At 40.8% G+C, this 19,426-nt stretch overlaps 3 protein-coding genes across 5 annotated transcripts; 1 reads left to right on the plus strand and 2 right to left on the minus strand.

Moving 5' to 3' along the window:
- Nucleotide 1: 1 nt before the first annotated feature.
- zgc:174888 (uncharacterized protein LOC558116 homolog) lies at nucleotides 2-4,207 on the minus strand. Its single transcript, XM_054621960.1, has 5 exons — nucleotides 3,610-4,207; nucleotides 3,142-3,248; nucleotides 2,598-2,669; nucleotides 2,146-2,292; nucleotides 2-1,905 (listed from the first exon to the last, which is right to left on the minus strand). The coding sequence occupies exons 1-5, from the start codon at nucleotides 3,620-3,622 to the stop codon at nucleotides 1,552-1,554; spliced, it is 693 nt and encodes a 230-aa protein (XP_054477935.1). The 5' UTR covers nucleotides 3,623-4,207; the 3' UTR covers nucleotides 2-1,551.
- Nucleotides 4,208-5,234: 1,027 nt separating this feature from the next.
- flcn (folliculin) lies at nucleotides 5,235-11,946 on the minus strand. 2 transcript variants are annotated; one of them, XM_054621777.1, is made up of 12 exons: nucleotides 11,700-11,946; nucleotides 11,304-11,516; nucleotides 10,941-11,099; nucleotides 10,617-10,838; nucleotides 10,336-10,502; nucleotides 10,157-10,248; nucleotides 8,719-8,882; nucleotides 8,386-8,499; nucleotides 7,311-7,434; nucleotides 7,051-7,176; nucleotides 6,386-6,488; nucleotides 5,235-6,303 (listed from the first exon to the last, which is right to left on the minus strand). In XM_054621777.1, exons 2-12 carry the CDS (start codon nucleotides 11,514-11,516, stop codon nucleotides 6,096-6,098), a joined length of 1,692 nt encoding a protein of 563 aa, XP_054477752.1. In that variant the 5' UTR covers nucleotides 11,700-11,946; the 3' UTR covers nucleotides 5,235-6,095. The 2 variants fall into 2 exon arrangements, with proteins under 2 accessions (XP_054477752.1, XP_054477753.1); XM_054621778.1 differs by having other exon boundaries at nucleotides 10,953-11,099; nucleotides 11,700-11,945.
- Nucleotides 11,947-12,045: 99 nt separating this feature from the next.
- Nucleotides 12,046-18,289, plus strand: leng9 (leukocyte receptor cluster (LRC) member 9). 2 transcript variants are annotated; one of them, XM_054621775.1, is made up of 8 exons: nucleotides 12,046-12,223; nucleotides 12,472-12,624; nucleotides 14,390-14,483; nucleotides 15,259-15,386; nucleotides 15,466-15,792; nucleotides 15,922-16,165; nucleotides 16,705-16,825; nucleotides 16,912-18,289. In XM_054621775.1, the coding sequence occupies exons 2-8, from the start codon at nucleotides 12,480-12,482 to the stop codon at nucleotides 17,560-17,562; spliced, it is 1,710 nt and encodes a 569-aa protein (XP_054477750.1). In that variant the 5' UTR covers nucleotides 12,046-12,223; nucleotides 12,472-12,479; the 3' UTR covers nucleotides 17,563-18,289. The 2 variants fall into 2 exon arrangements, with proteins under 2 accessions (XP_054477750.1, XP_054477751.1); XM_054621776.1 differs by having other exon boundaries at nucleotides 15,925-16,165.
- Nucleotides 18,290-19,426: the final 1,137 nt, after the last annotated feature.

Here is a 19,426-nt window from a genome sequence, read left to right on the forward strand (position 1 = left end):
GTAAAACATGTCGTCTTCTAGCACTATGATGATTTAACTCTTTGTAATCTGCATTCATGTGTTATTCTGTTTGTTTCATCCCATTTAGTCAAATTCTGACAAAAAGTATGTTGGAAAAATGTCATCAAAAACCTGGGGTGCAGGCCAAACGTCTGGTACTGCAGTTGCCAATTCTACATAACTCTGTATTTTAAGGATTATGAAACAATGAGTATCCTGTGACGACAGTGGTGCATGTTACATGCGTGGGTGTGTACAAGTAGGGGCAAGTGCGAACACCAAATGGTGGACTTTTTATTTCTTGTGCCGTTCTAAACCTCTGGAGTCCTGTAAGATCCAGAGCGCATTCCTCCCTTACCTGCAACTCGTCTCTTCAGTTTTTATCAGAGTTACAAAATAGTTGTAAAGCATTTGAACCCTGGGAATGAATGCTTTTAAAGAGAAGGCAGTCATGGTTGAGCTCCCACGAATGTTGGATCTTAACACAAACTCTGTCATGTTGATGGAATGCAAGTAAAAAAACAAAAACGAATCCCTTTGAAAAGAAGGGGAAACAAAATCCAAGTCCTGTTTGTACTGACAAAGAGATCTTTTACTTAAGCAAAAATATTAATACCACCATGTGAATATACGCCGTCACGAATTCCAAAAAAAAAAATCATAATTGAAAGTAATTCTAGTAGTATTCTAGTAGTTTTTTAAAAATATATTAAAGCATCAAAAACAAAAGTATATATTGCAGGAAGTGCTCTCTGTGAATGTAACACTTTTATTCTTATGTGAGTATTGTTGATGCATTTTACTGCTGCAGTTGCTGGAGCTTATTTTAACGACTTCATAAACTGGGTGTTCATTTATAACAATGCCTTGCGTCTGTAATCCATTAACTCCAACTGTCAGATTAGTGTAGCGGTGGTAAACATACAATATTTCCCTCTGAAATGGAACAGAGTAGAAGTGGAAAGCTGCACAAAATGGGCATACAAAATTGCACAGTATTTGATTAAATGTACTTGGTTACTTTAGATTGCTAATGACAAACTGCAAAGCCCACAATAAATATAGCTTACAATCCTTGGGATATTATATCAAAAACTAACAATGTGTATATATATATATATATATATATATATGTATGTATATATATGTATATATCTAAATGTCTTTAATTTACAATTATGTACAAAAGTCTACGCCCGTAGACAGCAATATCTTACATTTACATAACATTCATTGTAAACAGTGATGAATTCCACATCAATAGATGATTTATATCTGGTTAGCAAGAAGAGCATAGCTAGCTAGAGCTCTTGGCTCGCTCTAGAGAGGATGGATATACGTTTACATCTGTGATATCAGTGGTTACAGAGCACTGTTGTACAACTATGTGAACTTACTTTGGACATTAAATGCAACCTGTGCATGTCACTTCATATTAACAAAGCTTGCTGCATTGAAACACAAAGACACAAGTATAAGAAAACAAACATTCAGTGCCAGAAAAGGTCTTGCATTTTGTGTGCGTCACAAAAAAAAGATCCTTTGACGTAACTATGGAAACAACCACCAGTAAAGTCTGAATAGCAAGGGGCTCCAGACAGAAGCGGAATATGAAAGGGATGGAGCACCAGCATTTGACGGCGGCAGAGCAATGTCCACCATCTTGTCAGGGTGCTCTTCCTCCTCACTGCTGATAGCTCGGGTCGTCAAGAGTCTGGCCCTCGACGGGCCGTAGTCCTTCCTCTCAACAGCGGGGGGGAAAGTGGGCAAGATGCAGGTTTTAATCAAAGGCAAGCACCCGACATGGAGCCATCGGGTGAGAAGTTCTGACGTGAGCTTGAGCAGTTCTTCAGGAGACGACGATAATGTGGAGAATTGGGTCAGGTCAGTCTCCTCCTGGAACCTCTGAGACAAGGAAATGAAAAAGAATTAATTAATTGTTATTAATGTACTTTTACATAAATTCATGTTTGAAACAAAAATGTTAATATTATGGAGTAAGAAAACACATATCAGATGACCAGCGATATTTCTGGGATTTTTTTGTGTGCATTTAATTGATTTTAAAATAAACTTTCTTTAACAGAGTAAAAGCAAGCCATAGAATAAGACATTATGTGAAAATCTATTTGAAATAAACCCTACCTCTGTATTTATGTTCTTTTTTATAATTTTTTCCAGTGTCTGCTTTAGTTCCAGGATTAAGGAGTGATTAAGGTGCTCATCCCAGAGGTTTCCGAGAAGCACATGCCAGGACTCGAGGAGGACCACTGCAGCAGGGAACACGCAACACTGCAGGGTAGAGCGAGACAACAACCCCGACGTTAGAGTGCCAAACACGTGACAAATCACCACAAGAACCACATCAACTGCTCAAGTGCAAGCTAGACTTGAGGCTACAACATGGTACAAGAATAGTTTTGCTAAACTAATCATTTACAAGCCCTGTTCTAGTAGCTGAAGATGAGGTAAAAGCTAATGATTATCCTGTTAAAGTAACCAAAAGGCTGATTTTGAAAAGACTGTAAGATGTAAGACACAACACGTTTATTGCACATCAAACACCACTTCCCCTTTTGATCTGATAAGCAACTCACCGGATCACTGTTACAAAGCATGTTTTTTGTGTAGCGGTGGACTACATAGTAATCTTTAGGAAATACTGTCCGCTGGAAGAGAAAATGGAAACAGAGAAAAATATAAGTAAACACACAGATGATGAAATAAGTTGCAATTCATACTTAAATGATTATAAATGATCCTTGAATAGTGAACTATAATAATGACTGAGTTTGACATGAACAATGTATTGATGTAGAAAACAACCTGACTAAACCCTGAGGGGAAGCTACACACTGTTTGATTTCCTTGACTTTGTTGAGCTACGCATATCATATACACTGTCATCTAATAACTTTACTGGTTATCAGATACCAAGGCAGATCTGATATCTCTTATTCATTTGAGTGAGACCTCCACCTCTTTAGACAAACTGACTGACGACAGACAATACAAGTGATAAGACAAGTGAATCCTTTAAAGGAAAACCATAACTTAAATAAACATTATTTATACAAGAATGAACATTTCAGAAACACCAAAAGGACTACATAAAATCATGAGTTAAAAGTTATAACTTACAAATCCAGTCGGATTGGAGTCGATAGTCATTTTAATGTTTCTCACACCATCAAAGTCAAAGTCGCATCCACCACATCGGACAGTCAAGAGTGATAGCAACAGCAAAACTGTTACAGGCATGAGTAAGAAGAAAAGAGACCATGTCAGATAATTGCTGGAAACTTTCTGTGGGTTTTGTTGTTTGTTCGAACTGCATACCTACTCAAAAACATGACATCATATCCTGCCACAATTAGCTATTTCTGCAACAAACAACATGAAACATTGCTTGCTGTTGCAACTGTTCTAATTTAATAGACCCCGGAAATGCTATAGTAGCATTAAAAAATGACCCAACAAATTAGTTTTGATTCACTTATTAAACATGACTGTACAATACTCAGTTCAGGTGTTATACTATTTCCCTACAGGCTTTAAAAAAGAAAGTTTGCAAAAAGGAGTAACATGCAGTTAATTATTGTTTCTCACCTGGCAGTGACATCCTTTTTATCTTTCTAAGAATGGACACTTCTCCATTTCTCTTGTTGAAGGCAATCCCTCCGCAGATGGGTTTCTGTGTCAGTCTGTAAAAGGCAAAGTTTCCTCCTATGTGGTTTCCTGAGGTCTTTGACTGCTGTCTTCTTCTTCTTCTTCTTCTTCTTCTTCTTCTTCTTCTTCTTCTTCTTCTTCTTCTTCTTCTTCTTCTTCTTCTTCTTCACCGTTTGATACGCAGTCCTCTTGTTCACATCCCTAATACATTCCTTCCTTTTGACTCCTGTTGGTACTTTCCAATAAATGTCTCATTTATCCTCTCACGCCATCCTCCTCTCTCACTTTGGATTTTCCCACTTAAGCCTGAGTGGCTGCAGCCCTTTCCTATGAAAGCTTTTGTTTGTTTTATACTATATTTCCCTTTCTCCCTCTCACTACTGACCTAGAATCTTCCTGAACAGCCTAATATGAATCCCTCCCCTCTTCCTCGTAACTGGTTAATGGATTTTGCGGGAGAGTCAGTGGCCTCCTCTTCTCTGTCTCTCCCTCTGGCCACTCTGTGTCCTCACCGTGCTCAAAGTGAAAGTGTTCTGCTGGGTTGCTAGTCTGCTCCCTTTAAGTCTCGCCCCTCCCACCGACACACGTTTTACTTCACTATTGACTGACCCGGCCCCCTCCCCCCTGCTCCCCACATTCCCTGACACCCAGCCTCTTACCCCCATCCTCCCCCCCTCCAAACCAGGCCCAAGGAGGCTTAGTCATGCAGTTGGAGCGTATGTTTTTCATTTGGACTCTCCCCCACACCTCTGCGCCTGTCGATCCCCTGTCTTTATCCCTCCAGAGACAGTGCGCAATATCATCCTATTTAATCATCACTTTTATTATTTTATTTTTTTTTATAAATCAAGAATCACATTCCTTAAAAAAGAGGGTTGCAACACTTGCAAGTCATTCCTTACAGGAGAAGTAATTCCTGTTCAAATTGTTTTTTCAGAGGCGGTTGGTGTGACTGTGATGACTAATAATGTGCACAGCTGTCACCATCCTGTCTGTAAAGTGTTGTTCTGTCCCCTCAGGTTGTGTGAAGCATTAAGTTATTTTGATTTCCTGTTAGATGTCACAAGAGGTGTTTATACTAATGAAAGGAAGTAAAAAGTTGTTTCTTCATGTCTAAGAGGGATTGATCTTCTGTGTCCCTTTTGTGAACACAAGCCAAATGAAACACAAAAGCTTCCAAAAAGTCCCATCTCTGTTGAGGGGGAAAGGGAAACTAGAGAGCAGCAGCTTCACCTCAAGCAAGGCATTAACACTCCCAGAGGCATCATCAACTCACAACCTCTTAACATACATTATGTGTTTTAATGACGGGTAGAAATAGCCCGTCTGTGTGCCGCCTTCCTGTTTCATACATCGCTGGCATATTGAGGGAAAGTAAATATGTAACTAATTTGTGGAGCTGCAGCAAATTATGTTTGTGTTTCTTTCAGTGAAACTCGCCAAATAAAATCCAGATTTGAGCTACGCAGAGAAAAAGCATAACTAAAAAAGTAAAACTATTAGGACAAAGAAGCACAAGTCATGTTGAGACATAGTTCCATTTTTAGGAAGAAAGCTTGAGTCAATCCTAATACAAATGTTTTATTTGGACTACAACATGTGTTTAAATATAGCTTTTTGTTACACAATAACTACATAGGTATGGGTAGTGAATAAAAAAAACAGTCCCCCCGATTTAAACAAAGCCGTATGTTGCTTAATTTTATTGACTGAAGTCTGCAGGCTTCAGCAAAGCAACAGGCTCATAACTGTGGTACGAAAAGAAAAACCCTGCTTTTTAGTGGATCAGAGAGCGACTAGCTCATTAAGAAGCTAAAGTCCTGCTGATGTGGTCGGCCACATTGGAGCGAGGCCATGTTATGCAACATGTACATTTCAGGACACCAGAAAACCTTTAAAGTGTTGTCTTACTCCGCTTTGACGCCTGTTGGCTGACAGCCACTGAAACAGTGAGTGGGGGCTGCCGATGAAACGCTGCTCTCCTCGTTCAACTCACTCCCCTTTTATTATTCAAGTTCACCACAAGATGGAGCCAATTGTGGAATAAAAAAAAGAATAACAGTGACATATTCATATTAATTTATTATCATTTTAAAACTTCAGAAAAAGAGTAAACAAAGTGCAAAATCTGTTTGTAATAAGTTAAACATATGTATGAAGAGGTTTTTTTTTTTTTTTTTTTTTTTTTACAATAATTCCCTTTGACAAACAAAAGCCCTCATACATTATCTAAACTGACCAAATGTGTTAATCTGTGCAAGATAATAATCAGGGTTGGAAACACTAGATTACTTCAAAAACAGTACACGAGTCATTCATTCACATTTCTCTGTTATTCCACTAATAGTCCCAAAGGATTCCTGCTTTCGCTTTTCTTTCAATATAATCCCCCCCCCCCCAACCTCTTTCTCTTTCTCTTTCTCCTTTTATTGGCTGGGGCTCCTCTCCCCTCCTCGGACGGCTGTCATTAAATGACTCTTGTATGTTTTGCTGAGTCCAGTCATCCAGAACTTGAGCAGCCTGACGTTGTCCTCCTCGCCCGGCCCCGTGGCGCCAAGGAGGGCCAGAACCTTCTGGGTGTCCTCTCTCCCTCGCCCGTCCACTTTGGAGAACTTGAACAGCACTTTAACTTTACTGAAAGAGAGTGAGAGAGAGGCGGCTATGAGAATGTTACTAAAGCCTAGTTGGTTTGGTAGAGTGAATTAATTTTACTCACTTCATCCACTCTTCCTTCAAACACAACAGGCAGTGAGACACGACATCCACAGACAAGTTCTCGTTGGACAGAGCCACCTCGAGCTTGTTTAATAATGCGGGACCTGGAAAAAGAGGACAAGATTGTTTGACAGTTCATCATAGTTGTTAGTAATTCTATGGTTCAAAGTGCAACCTTTTCTTTAAAGGTTGGCCTGGACATGTTTCCTGCCAAATCAAACAAGGAGGTTTTTATCCATTTGTTTACTTAAAGGTTTGAATGAAAGTTGGGAGAAAGATAGGCTTTGGGCCAAGAAAAAAAAAAAAAATAATCAGGATTTGATTTGGTTCCAGATCCTAGGACGGGACATGTCTGACCATTTTTTGCTATTTTCACATACATTTCTGCTCTCACGTAAATGAAAAAGAAAGAAAGATGCTCCACATAACCCAACAGCGTGTGTATTGTGATGGATATTTAGATCCAAATCGTGATCCAAAGATTAAAAAAAAAATCTGTGATGAATTAAAATGAATTACTTAAAGTCAAACTTAAGTCATTAACTTAAAGGCAAAGATATGCACTCTTTGCTTTCGAGTATAACCAAGAAGCAAAGGACTTCTTTGATATTGAAATAGGCAGCAAATGTACTGTGACTATTTATATCTTCAGGTATGCACGCTCACCCCTGTCTGTGGGCTGTGTGTTGGCACTGCTGATGGTGAACTGATAAGTTGAGGAGATATCGTCTTCACCCACGGCTGACATCTGACAGCTTCTCTCTGAACTGACATCCACCAGCACTGAAAACTCTACAGAACAAATGAAAAGGAAGATAAAATCAACCTGTGTTCAAGATGTTCAAGACTACAACTTTTTACAACACTTCTCTTAGAGGTTTCATACGGCGATCCATCACAGTGTGAGTCTACAGACACTCTTGTACCTGAAGAGCTGACGTGCGTTGGAATAGGCACATCTGGGCTTAGACCCAGGAAGTTGCATTTGTAGGCCTCTTCATACTGAGCACTGTATGGCACCAAACGCACACAGCCTACTGGGAGCAAAGACTGATGGGAAACGGGACAGATTTCAGATTATAAATGCGGTTTCCTAAGAAAGCATGTCAATGGCCCTACTCACACATAGGCCTTGTTCACAGAGGGCAGTTTGACATGCCACAGTGTGAGAAAATAAAATGAATGATGGCTGAATTCCATTTAGCGGATTCACTTTCAGGGTTCTGGTATTCTTCATGCTGCCTCAATGTTAAGCTCTCATTGTTAACTAGGACCCTTGAACAGAACGAAGTCATTGTTTATGTTATTGGTAACATCTGGGATTTTCCTACAATGACAAAGCAAAATTTCTGCTCTGAAAAGGCCTGACAAGTAGCATAAATCATGCTTGCATTACAATGCAATTGTCATCAGTTACAATAAAAAAGGTATTAAAATCAATTTCAAAGTTATCTCTATAAAACAAATTACACTCAAAAAGCTCTCCCCAGTATAAAGGAACAATAATTGTCGACTGAAAACAGTTACATGCTCCGTCTTGTTTGTGTATCTAGCATTGAAATGTTAGGGGAGCGTGTACAGGCAAAGACTATTTCAAGGCGTGTAATAATAACTTAAATATTAAAATGTCTCCAGGCAGGAATTGGAAGTTAGAAAAGAAGAAAATTAATGCACAAAAGTATCTTTGTGTAGAAATAACTGAAACCCAATCCATTCAGGTTGTACCACATCAAATACGGTTATGTAAGATGGAATTAATCATTTAGATTCTTCAGATTTCACGAGAACTTTTCAACCTTTTCATTATGAAACCAAAGTCTTTTGCGTTAAATGATTGTAAGAGTTACAAATTTGTTATACTACACTGCATCTAAATTATACAATGGCTAAACTAATGAGGACCCAGGTGTCATCACTTGTCCTAATCGATATTTACCCACATCATAATGACACTCTCTCTCCTAACGAGGCAGAAGGGAATGCAGCAGTGGAGTAAACTACCTTGAGCACCGTGAAAGCTGACTGGATGAGCCCGGGGTCTGCGCCTCTCCATATGACCTGATTTCCCATGAGCACGTGCCACACTAGCTGACGAAACTCAGCACCACCGAGAACCTGCAGAACAAATCAGACTGTAATGTACAACGCTTCACAGATACGTTATGTGAGCAGATGCAAAAATGTGAATTAACTCAAATGTATCAGATTAATGCCATAAAACTATAAATTCATGCAGAAACTGTGTTTGTTGTAGACGAAGCAAGCTTTTTTCATCTCTCTCTTTTCAGTTTACTTCACAACAAAATGACAATCTGAAAAAGTACCTAAGTTTACCTGTCTCAAATGCCTCAAGGACCTAAATTTCGGGCCGGGAAATTCATTAATCTTTTCATCATCACACAGGAAGTCGAGGCCCAGCTCGCTCTCTGATTTGTGCCGCTGTGATGTAGAACCGCCTCCTTCTGCTCCCTCCCAGCAGCTCATCTCCTCCTCTTGCTCTTTTGGTGACAGAGAATGACGTAAAAAACAGAAATAGCAGTGATCAAATGTTTTCAAGCCAATTACGATACGGGGGAATTCCATAGGAACATTTTTCCTGTGGAATTCACAAGGCTGGTTAAATTTCACATTCCATATATTGTGCGCATGGTGCTACACATCCTTTTTTCCAAACTAAAATCAGCACTGTACAATCTCACCTCTTATTTATGACTAATCTCAACTGCCATATTAATAGATTTCCAAGCCCAAACAAGATGAAACAGCTTCCTCTGCGATATCATGGTGATTGAGTCTGTGATACTTGAACAGAAATGAAACTAAAAAACCTATTTGTACAAACTGCCATTTTGATGTGTACAGCTTTTACATTTTGTAATATTTATGACATAATTATTTTCTTGTGTTGTATTTCATGTGTATTTATCAATCACTCACTGGGATTCTGATGATGAAGTGTTACAGAAATAAAGTTTATGTGCCTACAATATCAATAAAAGGAAAAAGGGTATTAAAATTCCACAACCTAAGAGCCGCGCTGGACTCGGAAATGCCTCTTAAATCTTTTAATCACTCTCTAAATCTTGACTAATAATTGGCTAAACACTTTCTGGAAAGGCAGTGCATTTGAGTACAATGGCTCTGTGAATAATGTTGTTTTTTTTCTGTCCAGAATGTCTATGTCTGACTGACCCAGTGAATCACACTTTCACAGGAGACTTTTCAGACTGACGATAAAACCATGGCACATTGTGCGAAGCGCAGGACATCTGCTGATATCATCCTTCAGAAAGAGGCCAAACCTTGCCTGGAAGCAATTTGCAAGACACGTTGAAGCATTGCCAAGATTTTACTCAACCCTGAGCCTTCCACTTAGCACTTATTGTATTTGTATTAGTTTGTTGCACTTATTGTATTTGTATTAGTTTGTTGCACTTATTGTATTCGTATTAGTTTGTTTCTGCACTGTACTTTTGCTCTGGTTTATGCTCTTAGATGCTTGTTTAAGAAAGGAGATGCACTTATGACTTCTGGTGACTAGTAGTTCTTTTGAATACCTATGTTGAATACACTTATTGTAAGTCGCTTTGGATAAAAGCGTCTGCTAAATGACTGTAATGTAATGTAAAGGATCCTCCTTTTTGTGATTTGTTCGATATCCCTGGACATATTTTTTGTCATTTACCAAGTTACAGGTTTGAACAGATGTTAGATAGGTAACAACAAAGGTTTAGTTAAAAAAACATCCTTGAATGAAGGACAATGTGACTACCTGTCTGTTTCTCTATGAGCACTAGCGTGTCCTCAGTTGGGGCTCCTTCCAGTAGCTTCTCTGTCAGACGAGAACCACATGCCTTCAGCAGCCTGGAGACAACACAACTCCACGTCAAGATGAGCCATTACAGACAACAGCTTGTATGTGACATCGGGGCTGACGGTATATCGACTCACCAGCTGAAGGAGGAGTGCAGGCTGGCCCATAGGTTCGGATGCTGTGTAAGTGAAGTTAGTGATCGGGCTGCGTTGCCACTCCGTTGGTGTGGGAAGACTGCAGGTGAGAAGACACTGTTCATCCTCACCGATCGCTGGGGACAAACTCCTTGTTCATTGTCAAACACCTAATGGAGAGTACCAAGACATTAGGCGTCCTCATAGATACATACACAAAGAACAAGTCTTTATATTTCTATCAGAGTAACCTGAATAAAGGTATGTCCATGTGTGCACACTACCTTGAGGGCTGTGCTTTGCAGGCTCTGTATAGTGAGTCTTAGGTGGCGTAACAGGAAAGGCCAGGAGTTGATAAGGTAGATCCTGTCCATTGCTACCATGACAATACTGTACCAGCGCTGGAAGCCCCTGGCCAGGCTGTCTTTGATAAAAAAGGTGTGTGAGAACACAAAACCGTGTTGCTCATCTCCAAAGAAAATCGGTCCTTCACGGCCGGGACACACCTGACAAGACAGACAGAGAGCAAAAAGGTAGAAGTATATGTGTTAACAGAAGTTTATTTAGTGCATCAGATGTGTTAATCACACACAAACATGCAGACGTACATCACTGTTTACCTCACAGCTGAGGCTGCGTACGCAGGCCTGGCGGACTACGCTGAACAGCTGTGGCTGTCTGGGATGCTGGTGGCTCAGGAAGCGGATGCCGGTTTCATCATCAATGCTCACAAATCCAGGATGAGATGCAGGAAGAGATCGACATCCCTATGAGGCAAAGAAGAGGAAATGTATTACTTTGAGATAGATGACAGGACTGTGGACTAACCTGCACACCGCAATGTCATAGCTAGAGTGTTATTATGGAGAAGACATGCAGGAAGAAGGGGGGGGCTCAGTTCAAATGGAGGCAGGTGTCTGATAAGCTCATGGAGTTCACATTCTGTCCTCCAACAGTTGTTCTTCGCTCACCTCACACATTTCTCCCCTCTGTGTGGCGGAGCTGTTGGCCCTCATGGTCAGCCCTTCACCTTCACGGTCCCCATCTCTGTCCCTGTCCCCGGGCACTGGGGCACCCGTCTGGGACGAAGGGGATGGGGATGGAGGGTGCAGTGCCTCGGTGCAAAACAACGTCCGAGGGCCATGGAGCTCACAGAAGTGACAGAGAGCAACCAGAGCATTCATCTGACAGGGAGACAACAAGTTTGTCCATGTTTACTGAGCTGAACACATCTGAGCTTGATGTGAGCATTAACATACAACATATATAATAACGTAACATTTGTTTCAGGTCAGTCACTGACGTAACTCTGTGACAATGGGGGGTAAGACATGCTCACTACAACCGATCATATCACATCGTCTTACCGTCAGCACAGAAAAAAGTTCAACAAATGCCTGGTGCTACGAGCTGCTTCACAGAGAGACATTCATTGGTCGCAACGTAAACAAAAGCAGTTAAATAAAAAGCAACATTTTAAATGTGATATAAAACAAACTCGATTCTTGATTCTGTCCGTTTCATAAATAAATCCATGAATCTCGGTTTTCTACACTTTCCTCGTTCTGTTTTCATCTGTGCAGCTCCGAGCTGATCCTGTCACATGACGCGGAGTCACGCGCTCGAGCACAAATGACGCATGGCAGCTGGCTGCGCGAGCTTTTTCCTAATTTTAAGCGTTAAGTCGGAAATGTTTCGATTATTTTTTTATAGCAATAAGAAATGCTTACCAGAGGACTGATTTATTTGCAAACATTAGAGTGTATTTAGTGCGTCCACAAAGGTATTTCTCGTCGAAAAACACATTCAAACTACATTACCCATGAATCCCTCCGCCGTAACAAACTCAGGTCCAAAGGGCAATAACAACTCAGAATCCTGTGCTCCCTCGGTTAGTATGTGGAAACATATTTTCCAGGAGATTTTTAAAAACGTGTTTGTATTGTATATGTTTTATATAAATATGAAGATTCATTTCTAAATGAGTTGTTTGATTTTTAAAACTGTTGTATCCATGTTTTTAACGTTAACCAACCACTTCCGCATTACTTGAGTTTTAGGAGTGTCAAACTATTTAAGCAGCAAACACAAATTGACATAGCAAACGGGTTTTAAGTAACGCTGCCTTTTAAATCACAGACGTGAGCATGGCATCAGACGGAGCAGGGCCAGCCTCAGTCCCATCAGAGGACCAGAGGGTTGAGGGGACCCACCTGACAGACACACCCAGTCCAGAGGCAGGGGTCCCCGCTGCCCCCAACTGTGGCAAAGAGACCCTGAAAGCAACAGCAGGTAAGTAAGCCTGATACACAGTAAGTGTCAAATGTTTGTAAAATGGGTCTCCGAATACTACAAACTTCTTTTGACACATTATATTGCAATATGTAAGTCCATATAATGTGTTATAAATATAAAAGAGACTATTATCTACATCAGTGGTTCTCAAATGGGGGTACGTGTACCCCTGGGGGTACGTGAAGGCACTCCAGGGGGTACGTAAGATTTAAAAAATATATATTTAAAATTAGCATCCATTCAAAAATCCTTTAAAAATAGTTATTTAATAAATATTCAATAAAATACAAGTTTAAGTTCATAAACTGAATTCAATGCAACAATTACATTTTCAGTGTTGACAGTTTAATAAATCAGACACTGATGGCAGAGCGCTGTGCATTACATCCTTTTTTCAACCAAAAATGCTTTCAGCTGGTTAGGGGGTACTTGGCTGAAAAAATATTTCACAGGGGGTACATCACTGAAAAAAGGTTGAGAACCACTGATCTACATTGTTAGTAACTCGAGTCTTTACCAAGTAATCGACTACGTAATAAAATTCCCCAGTCTTTGATACATTTCTGTCTTACTGTGAACAATTTGATTTCGTGTAAGCTCTTAGTTGGAAGACTGGAAGGCGGAGCTGAATAACTTTTCTGATGTGAGTCATGAGCCACAAGTATTGGCTCTAACCTCCAAATCTCTTCCCTTGCTTGTATTTTTGGGCTCAAATCCAGACAGACTTTCCAAGGAATGAAGAAACTATTTAATTATAATTTTTTCCAGTCACTTCCAGTCTTATTTTATTAAGATGATGTCTGGAAGCAGTTGAAAGACTGTCGTGTTCTCCTGTGACAAATTGTGCAAGTCAGTGCTATCTCAGTTAGAAGGAAGATATTACAGCTAATTATTAAAGGATTTTGGGTGTGAGTCTGGAAATAGCGCTGTAGTGTTTGTGGTATGTGTTTGAGCCACATCCCAACTACTTGGCTGATATAAAATCTTCTAGGGCGTGTCATTGCCACCAGTTGTAGAAGTGTATTGGAGAGAGAAATTTAGTGTTATACACATCATCCTTTTCCACTTCCAGTTTTACTCATGTGGATGAATCACTCATTTAATCCTTAATTGTAATATCAGACCTGTTGAGATAAGGATCATAAAGAATCTAATAAAAAAAGTTCAAGATTTGATGGCAGGTGATTGGGGATCATATTTCCTGAGGTCTGTACATTTAAAATCTATGTGTGATCAGAGACACATAAAGATATCTCACTGACATCGAGGCTCACATAGGAGACACAACTCAACCATGTATTTAAAACACATACAGCAGAAACAAGTAACCCATTTCCTTTTCTAAGTATGACTTTCATATTGGACTGTATATTAATATTTTAATGTATCCATCCTACTGGCTCAAGTAAACAGTCACGCACTCCTATTCAGGCTGGTGAGGCCCTCCGCCTGTTAGTATTGAAGGTTGGGTAATCATGTTGGTGGGTATTTTACTTGATAAACTCTTACCTGAGAGAGATCCTCAACTTTTGGTTAAAAATTATATGGCAAGCATCCCAAAACAAAGACCAGGCTGCTGGTGTTACGGGGGTCTAGTTTGGGCAAAATTGGCCTTCATTTATGTTTCTTTAATCTAATTTAAATGCAGAGTCCATATTGAGAGGTTGCACAATTTCATTACAGGCTAAACAACAGTTTAATTACACTTACTTTCACTCAGTCTCTCACTCTGTCTTTCTCTTTGTCTCTCTATCATTGACAGAGTCATCAGAACGGGATGAGAGCGAAATCAACGTGTGCCAGTTTTTCCTGATGGGAAAGTGTCATTTTGGCCACAGATGTCGATTCTCACACAGGTCTGCTCGCTTTACCTTGTTCAGCGAACTCGCCAGCACGATGAAGGATGCCGTTTAATTCAAAGTTAGATTCTTGACATGTACATACATTTATTTTTAGAAACACCAAATGGTTTCGCAAGTTATTATAGAACCGAGACTGCTACTATTAGATAGACGGCTGCCTTTATGTTGAACTTTTTAAAGCCCGTTTTAAAGTAAATACTCACATGCCTCTATTCAGGATGAAAGTATATAACTGTTTGTAATTATTGCGTCTGTCTATAATGGTGCTCAAAAGATCAGTGCCCACATTACAGTGTACATGTGGGCATGTGAGTGTAGTATTTAAGTCAGACTTTAAATGTGAACCTCTCCTTTAACTACATAATGCGAGGCTCCACTTGGTTACTTTTTTAAATGTACTTTTATTTTTACTTACTATAACAATAAAGAGGTGGAAATTATTAAAGCACATCAACTATCATTAAATTGATGGCTGCCTGAATGCTAATTCCTTAAAGATAATTTCTATCTTCCTTGTGTCTTCTAGTGTCTAGAAGTTATGTGTGTTTTCTTTTCTCAGTCAGTCGGTCAGTCATCGCTTATATTGCACACCAGACAGACATCGATACTTAGTCGTGACTAAATATGGGTACAGTTCAAAGTTCAGCTTTCTACATGAAAGTTAATCTGTGTCAAATGGAATTAACGACTAAGAGCATTTGTTTTTCCATCTGTCGTGTTTCAAGTGCATGTCTGACACATTTTCCACATTTGTTGTCTCATGTCTTAGTAACCCATCAGTAGGTGATTCAGGGGCTGTGTCACCTGCCCAGGATGACAAACAGGATGGAGGGAAGACAGAAAAAAAAAACATGACGAAAGTGAACAAAGCAACAAAGCCAAACTACGAGGCAAAAGGTCACTCTCATGTCATCTGATTCTTTTTTGATTTGTTCTGATGTTTGAACATTTATCTTTATATCTTATTTTCCCACAGAGGTGAACAAGAAGCCCCGCATGCGCACAGCAGATGACGTAATTTCTCGGGTCCTCTGGGACGCATCGGTGGATGCATCAGAGTTTGTAGTGGGGTATGTGGATCGCTTCCTTGGTGTGCTGGAGCGTCCCTTCAATGACTTCAACTGGGACACAGACCCCTGCGACTGTGATTACTCCACCGAGCTGGCCCTGCCCAAACACAGGATCCAGTACTTCACCTACAGAGGGGTCCGTGTCTGGGACCGCCACAGCAGGACTGACAAAGTGTTTGGCTCAACCGGTCAATCTCTGGCTCCCCCCTTTGGAGGGGAGGGGGAAGTAAAGGGTAAGAGTGAGACCTTTATTGCTACCCCACCTTTCTTACGACCAGATACAAACTGATATACAGAAAATGTACAAAAGCCAGTACTACTCTGCAGAATTCATGCTGACCAAATATAACAAATTATTCCAGAAGAAATTAACACAGAAGAGCAACAACAAGACCAGCCGCCTCTCGAGAGTCTGCACCTGCAGGGAGGGATTGAAACGGAGGAGTGTGCTCACACTGAAAAAACACATCTGGAGGAAGAGAAGCAGAGTGAGATGAATAATCAAACACCTGACTCAACACAACCAGCCCCAAAGTGCCGAGGAGACACTTCTCAGGAGCAACAGGAATCACAAGGAACATGTGTTATGGAGGAGGCTGCAATGAGGTCTGGAGTTCATGTTCATCATTTTGAATATAACATTAAATATAATTGAGAACAGATAACAACTCCTGTACACAAAATAGTATTTTTACTGTCTGCATGTTCTGAATTCAGCCTGTTTGTTCATTGCAAACCTAAAGTCACGGTGAAACGGAGGTTAGAGCACGATTGGTCGATTAGTTTATGGCAGAAAACTGATCTGCAACTATTTTGATAATTGAATATAAATACATTTCCTAATAATAGCTGATCGTAAACTAAATATTTTTTGTGGTTTTGGACTGTTTGTTGGACATTTGAAGCGATCCATGCAAAAAAAAAAATATATATTTTTTTTTAACATATATTTGGTATATAACAACATATTACTAAGCAATTGACACAGTGACAAAAGATTAGAATGTGAAAAATGTGTTTTTAGATTCACTGTGTCCATAAGACACAACATTTTTAATTTAGGAAATTGTCATTTCTGTGACTTGGAAAGAAACCATGCAAAATAAATCCTGCCTCTTGAGTAATTGTACTCACTTTGATTTTAGACCTGAGGCTTCAACAGACCAAATGTCTTTATCCCAAAAAGAGGAAGCAAGTGTAAAAGAGGGAGACGAAGAGATTTTGGCCGAGTGGAAAGAAAGCTGGGAAGGCAATAACGATGCTTCGGTGGGTACATCACAATAGAAATACCTTCTTGTTCTACTTTTACAGTTCATGTTTAACACAGGGATTCTCTCTTCTATTAAACACAGAGTCATCTGAATGAGAGCCAGAATCCATCAGCACCTCTGACACAGAGAGAGAAGCGTGGTGGTCGCCCCCCTAAAAAAAAACCCACGCACTTCATCACCTTCAGGGCCAACACTCCAGCTATCCTCTCCTGTTTCCAGCAGCTGCAGGAGGAGATCATCTCCCTTCTACCCTCCTCCGCCCCTCACTGGCAGGCCGCCCCCAGCCTTCATGTCACCATGTGCCTCCTGAATTTGCCCGGTCCGGCCGAGGTAGCCGCAGCTGGGGAGGTCCTCCGACGGTTCGCCCATTTGGATCGTAACCCGCCGGTGTCTCTGACCTTCCCCGTGAAGCTGAAACACTTCAACGGGCGGGTGCTGTACCTGAGCCCCCAGCCTCACCCCCACCTCCAGCAGCTCAACAGCGGCCTGCAGGAGGCCTTCATGATGGAGGGCTGGCTCCACAAGGATTCCTACAACCCGCGCTACCATCTTACACTGGCCAAGGTAGTGGGCAGCGAGGGAGAAAGGGTCTTTGAAGGGGTCGGGGACCTAAAGGTGGGGAAGGGTTTAAATTTTGGCCGTCTGCCAGTGAACACCTTACACCTTTGTGCCATGGGCTTTTCCGAAGTAGATGGTTTTTATGAGACCGTGTGCACGGTTACTCTTCGATGATAGAAGAGTGGCTCAAGCACACATGCACACACACTACAAACATGTATTTTAATACAACCGGTGCAATACCTGTGAGATTTGCACTAGCCATGTGAGTTTATCAACCAAATTTTAGGACTATTTGTAAGTTATTAATTTGATTAAAATAAAATAGATTTTATAGTAAGGCCTAAAGGGAGTAAATTAACAGCAAACACACTATGTTCAATTATACTATTAAGTTGCAAAAGGATACAATGGTCCAAATACTCCAGTAAGAAAAGAAAACTGTGTAAACATCACCAGTAGTGGATGCAAAGTTAAAGTTAAAAACAGTAAAAGGTGTCAAATCAGTTGTCAAGGATTTTTATTGGCTTTTAACCGTTAAACTCATTAACAACATTAAACATAAGATTGTAGTAGAATGTACATTTCCTCTATTTTTCCTCTGTCCAGGTGTTCAGGGCCAACTTCTCCCTTCACTTTGATCTTTACTGTTACGACTTCGCACACAGGACATATGCACCTGCCATGAAGGCTTATGTGCGAGACATGAATTGTTTATGAGGGCAAAACGTTTTCTTTACAACTATGAATCAACCGTAGTTGTATTCTGCAGCTCGTTATTCTACAATTTATCTGTTTTATATGAATATTGCATGGATGGTGTTCCACAAGAACGATGACTTTGTATCCCTTTTTCCAATGAATTATAACCACTAGATTGTGAAGGACATTAAATATTGAATTGGTTATTTTAAATCCTGTGAGTGGTGATATGTTATCAGTGCAGAGATGGATGGCCTGGATGCGGTTCTGTTGCCGTTGTTTAACATACAGACACACGGAGGCTGCGTGAACGCTCCCTGAACAACTCTTGCATACATAATATAATTTTCTGTCTTCTTTCACACACACACACACACACACACACACACACACACACACACACACACACACACACACACACACACACACACACACACACACACACACATACATACACTATACATAGGCTATATGAATCAAGGAGTGTGCTCTCTGGCTCTCTACTGTTTGCTCCCTCGCTCGCATTATCTCCCTGCCTCCCTTCCCCCACTCTCTTTCAGTGACACAGAAAAACTAACGCCGCCCCCTCCCTCTTTGCTCGCTCGCTTCTGCCCCTCTCCCTCCAATGCCAGACAAACACCATACTCTTTTTAACATCATTATATCTCAAATTTGGCATTTTTCTCAGTCAAATCACCCACACAGCATCTCCATCAGCCTGCTCTCATCACTTTCATCACGACCTCCTCTGCCTCCTTGTCACTGAATCAGTGTTGATGTTGTTCTGCAGCCTCCACTGAACGCTGGTTTTGCCTAAAAATCCATTGCATGCTGGCCCCCCTCCCTCTCCCTCCCTCCCCCTCTATTCATTGTTCACACCATCTCTCACCCTCCCTCCTCTTTCTCTCAGCATCACTCCCTGGGAACCCACTTTTTTCCCTCCTCAGTATTTCATATTGCTCCCCTGCATCTCCCCCCTCCCCATATTCATCGATGGGTGCTTATTCGCTTCTCCTACTCTAATTCTATGTGCATCTTTACCTCACATTAGCTCTCGACACGTTGCAGCCTTAACAGTCCAGGAGTTCAGTATTTTGCACACAACATGTGAGTGGATTCTTTAAAATTCTATATTCACTATTATCCAGTGCACACAGTTGGATGCTTTTGTACTCTTCCTCTCAGTAATCTGGTCAGGGTTCGGTGTGGTGGTCTGGACGGAGATTGGTCAGGTTGATGGGAGTGTGCGTGGATGGTTGGTGGGGGTCGACATTACAAGTGTGCCTCAGTTTGAAGTGAGTGAGGGGTTAGACCCCGCTAATCCCCGTTAACAGAT

The sequence above is a fragment of the Anoplopoma fimbria genome, chromosome 20 (assembly GCF_027596085.1).
Source record: "Anoplopoma fimbria isolate UVic2021 breed Golden Eagle Sablefish chromosome 20, Afim_UVic_2022, whole genome shotgun sequence".
Classification (NCBI taxonomy): Eukaryota; Metazoa; Chordata; class Actinopteri; order Perciformes; family Anoplopomatidae; genus Anoplopoma; species Anoplopoma fimbria.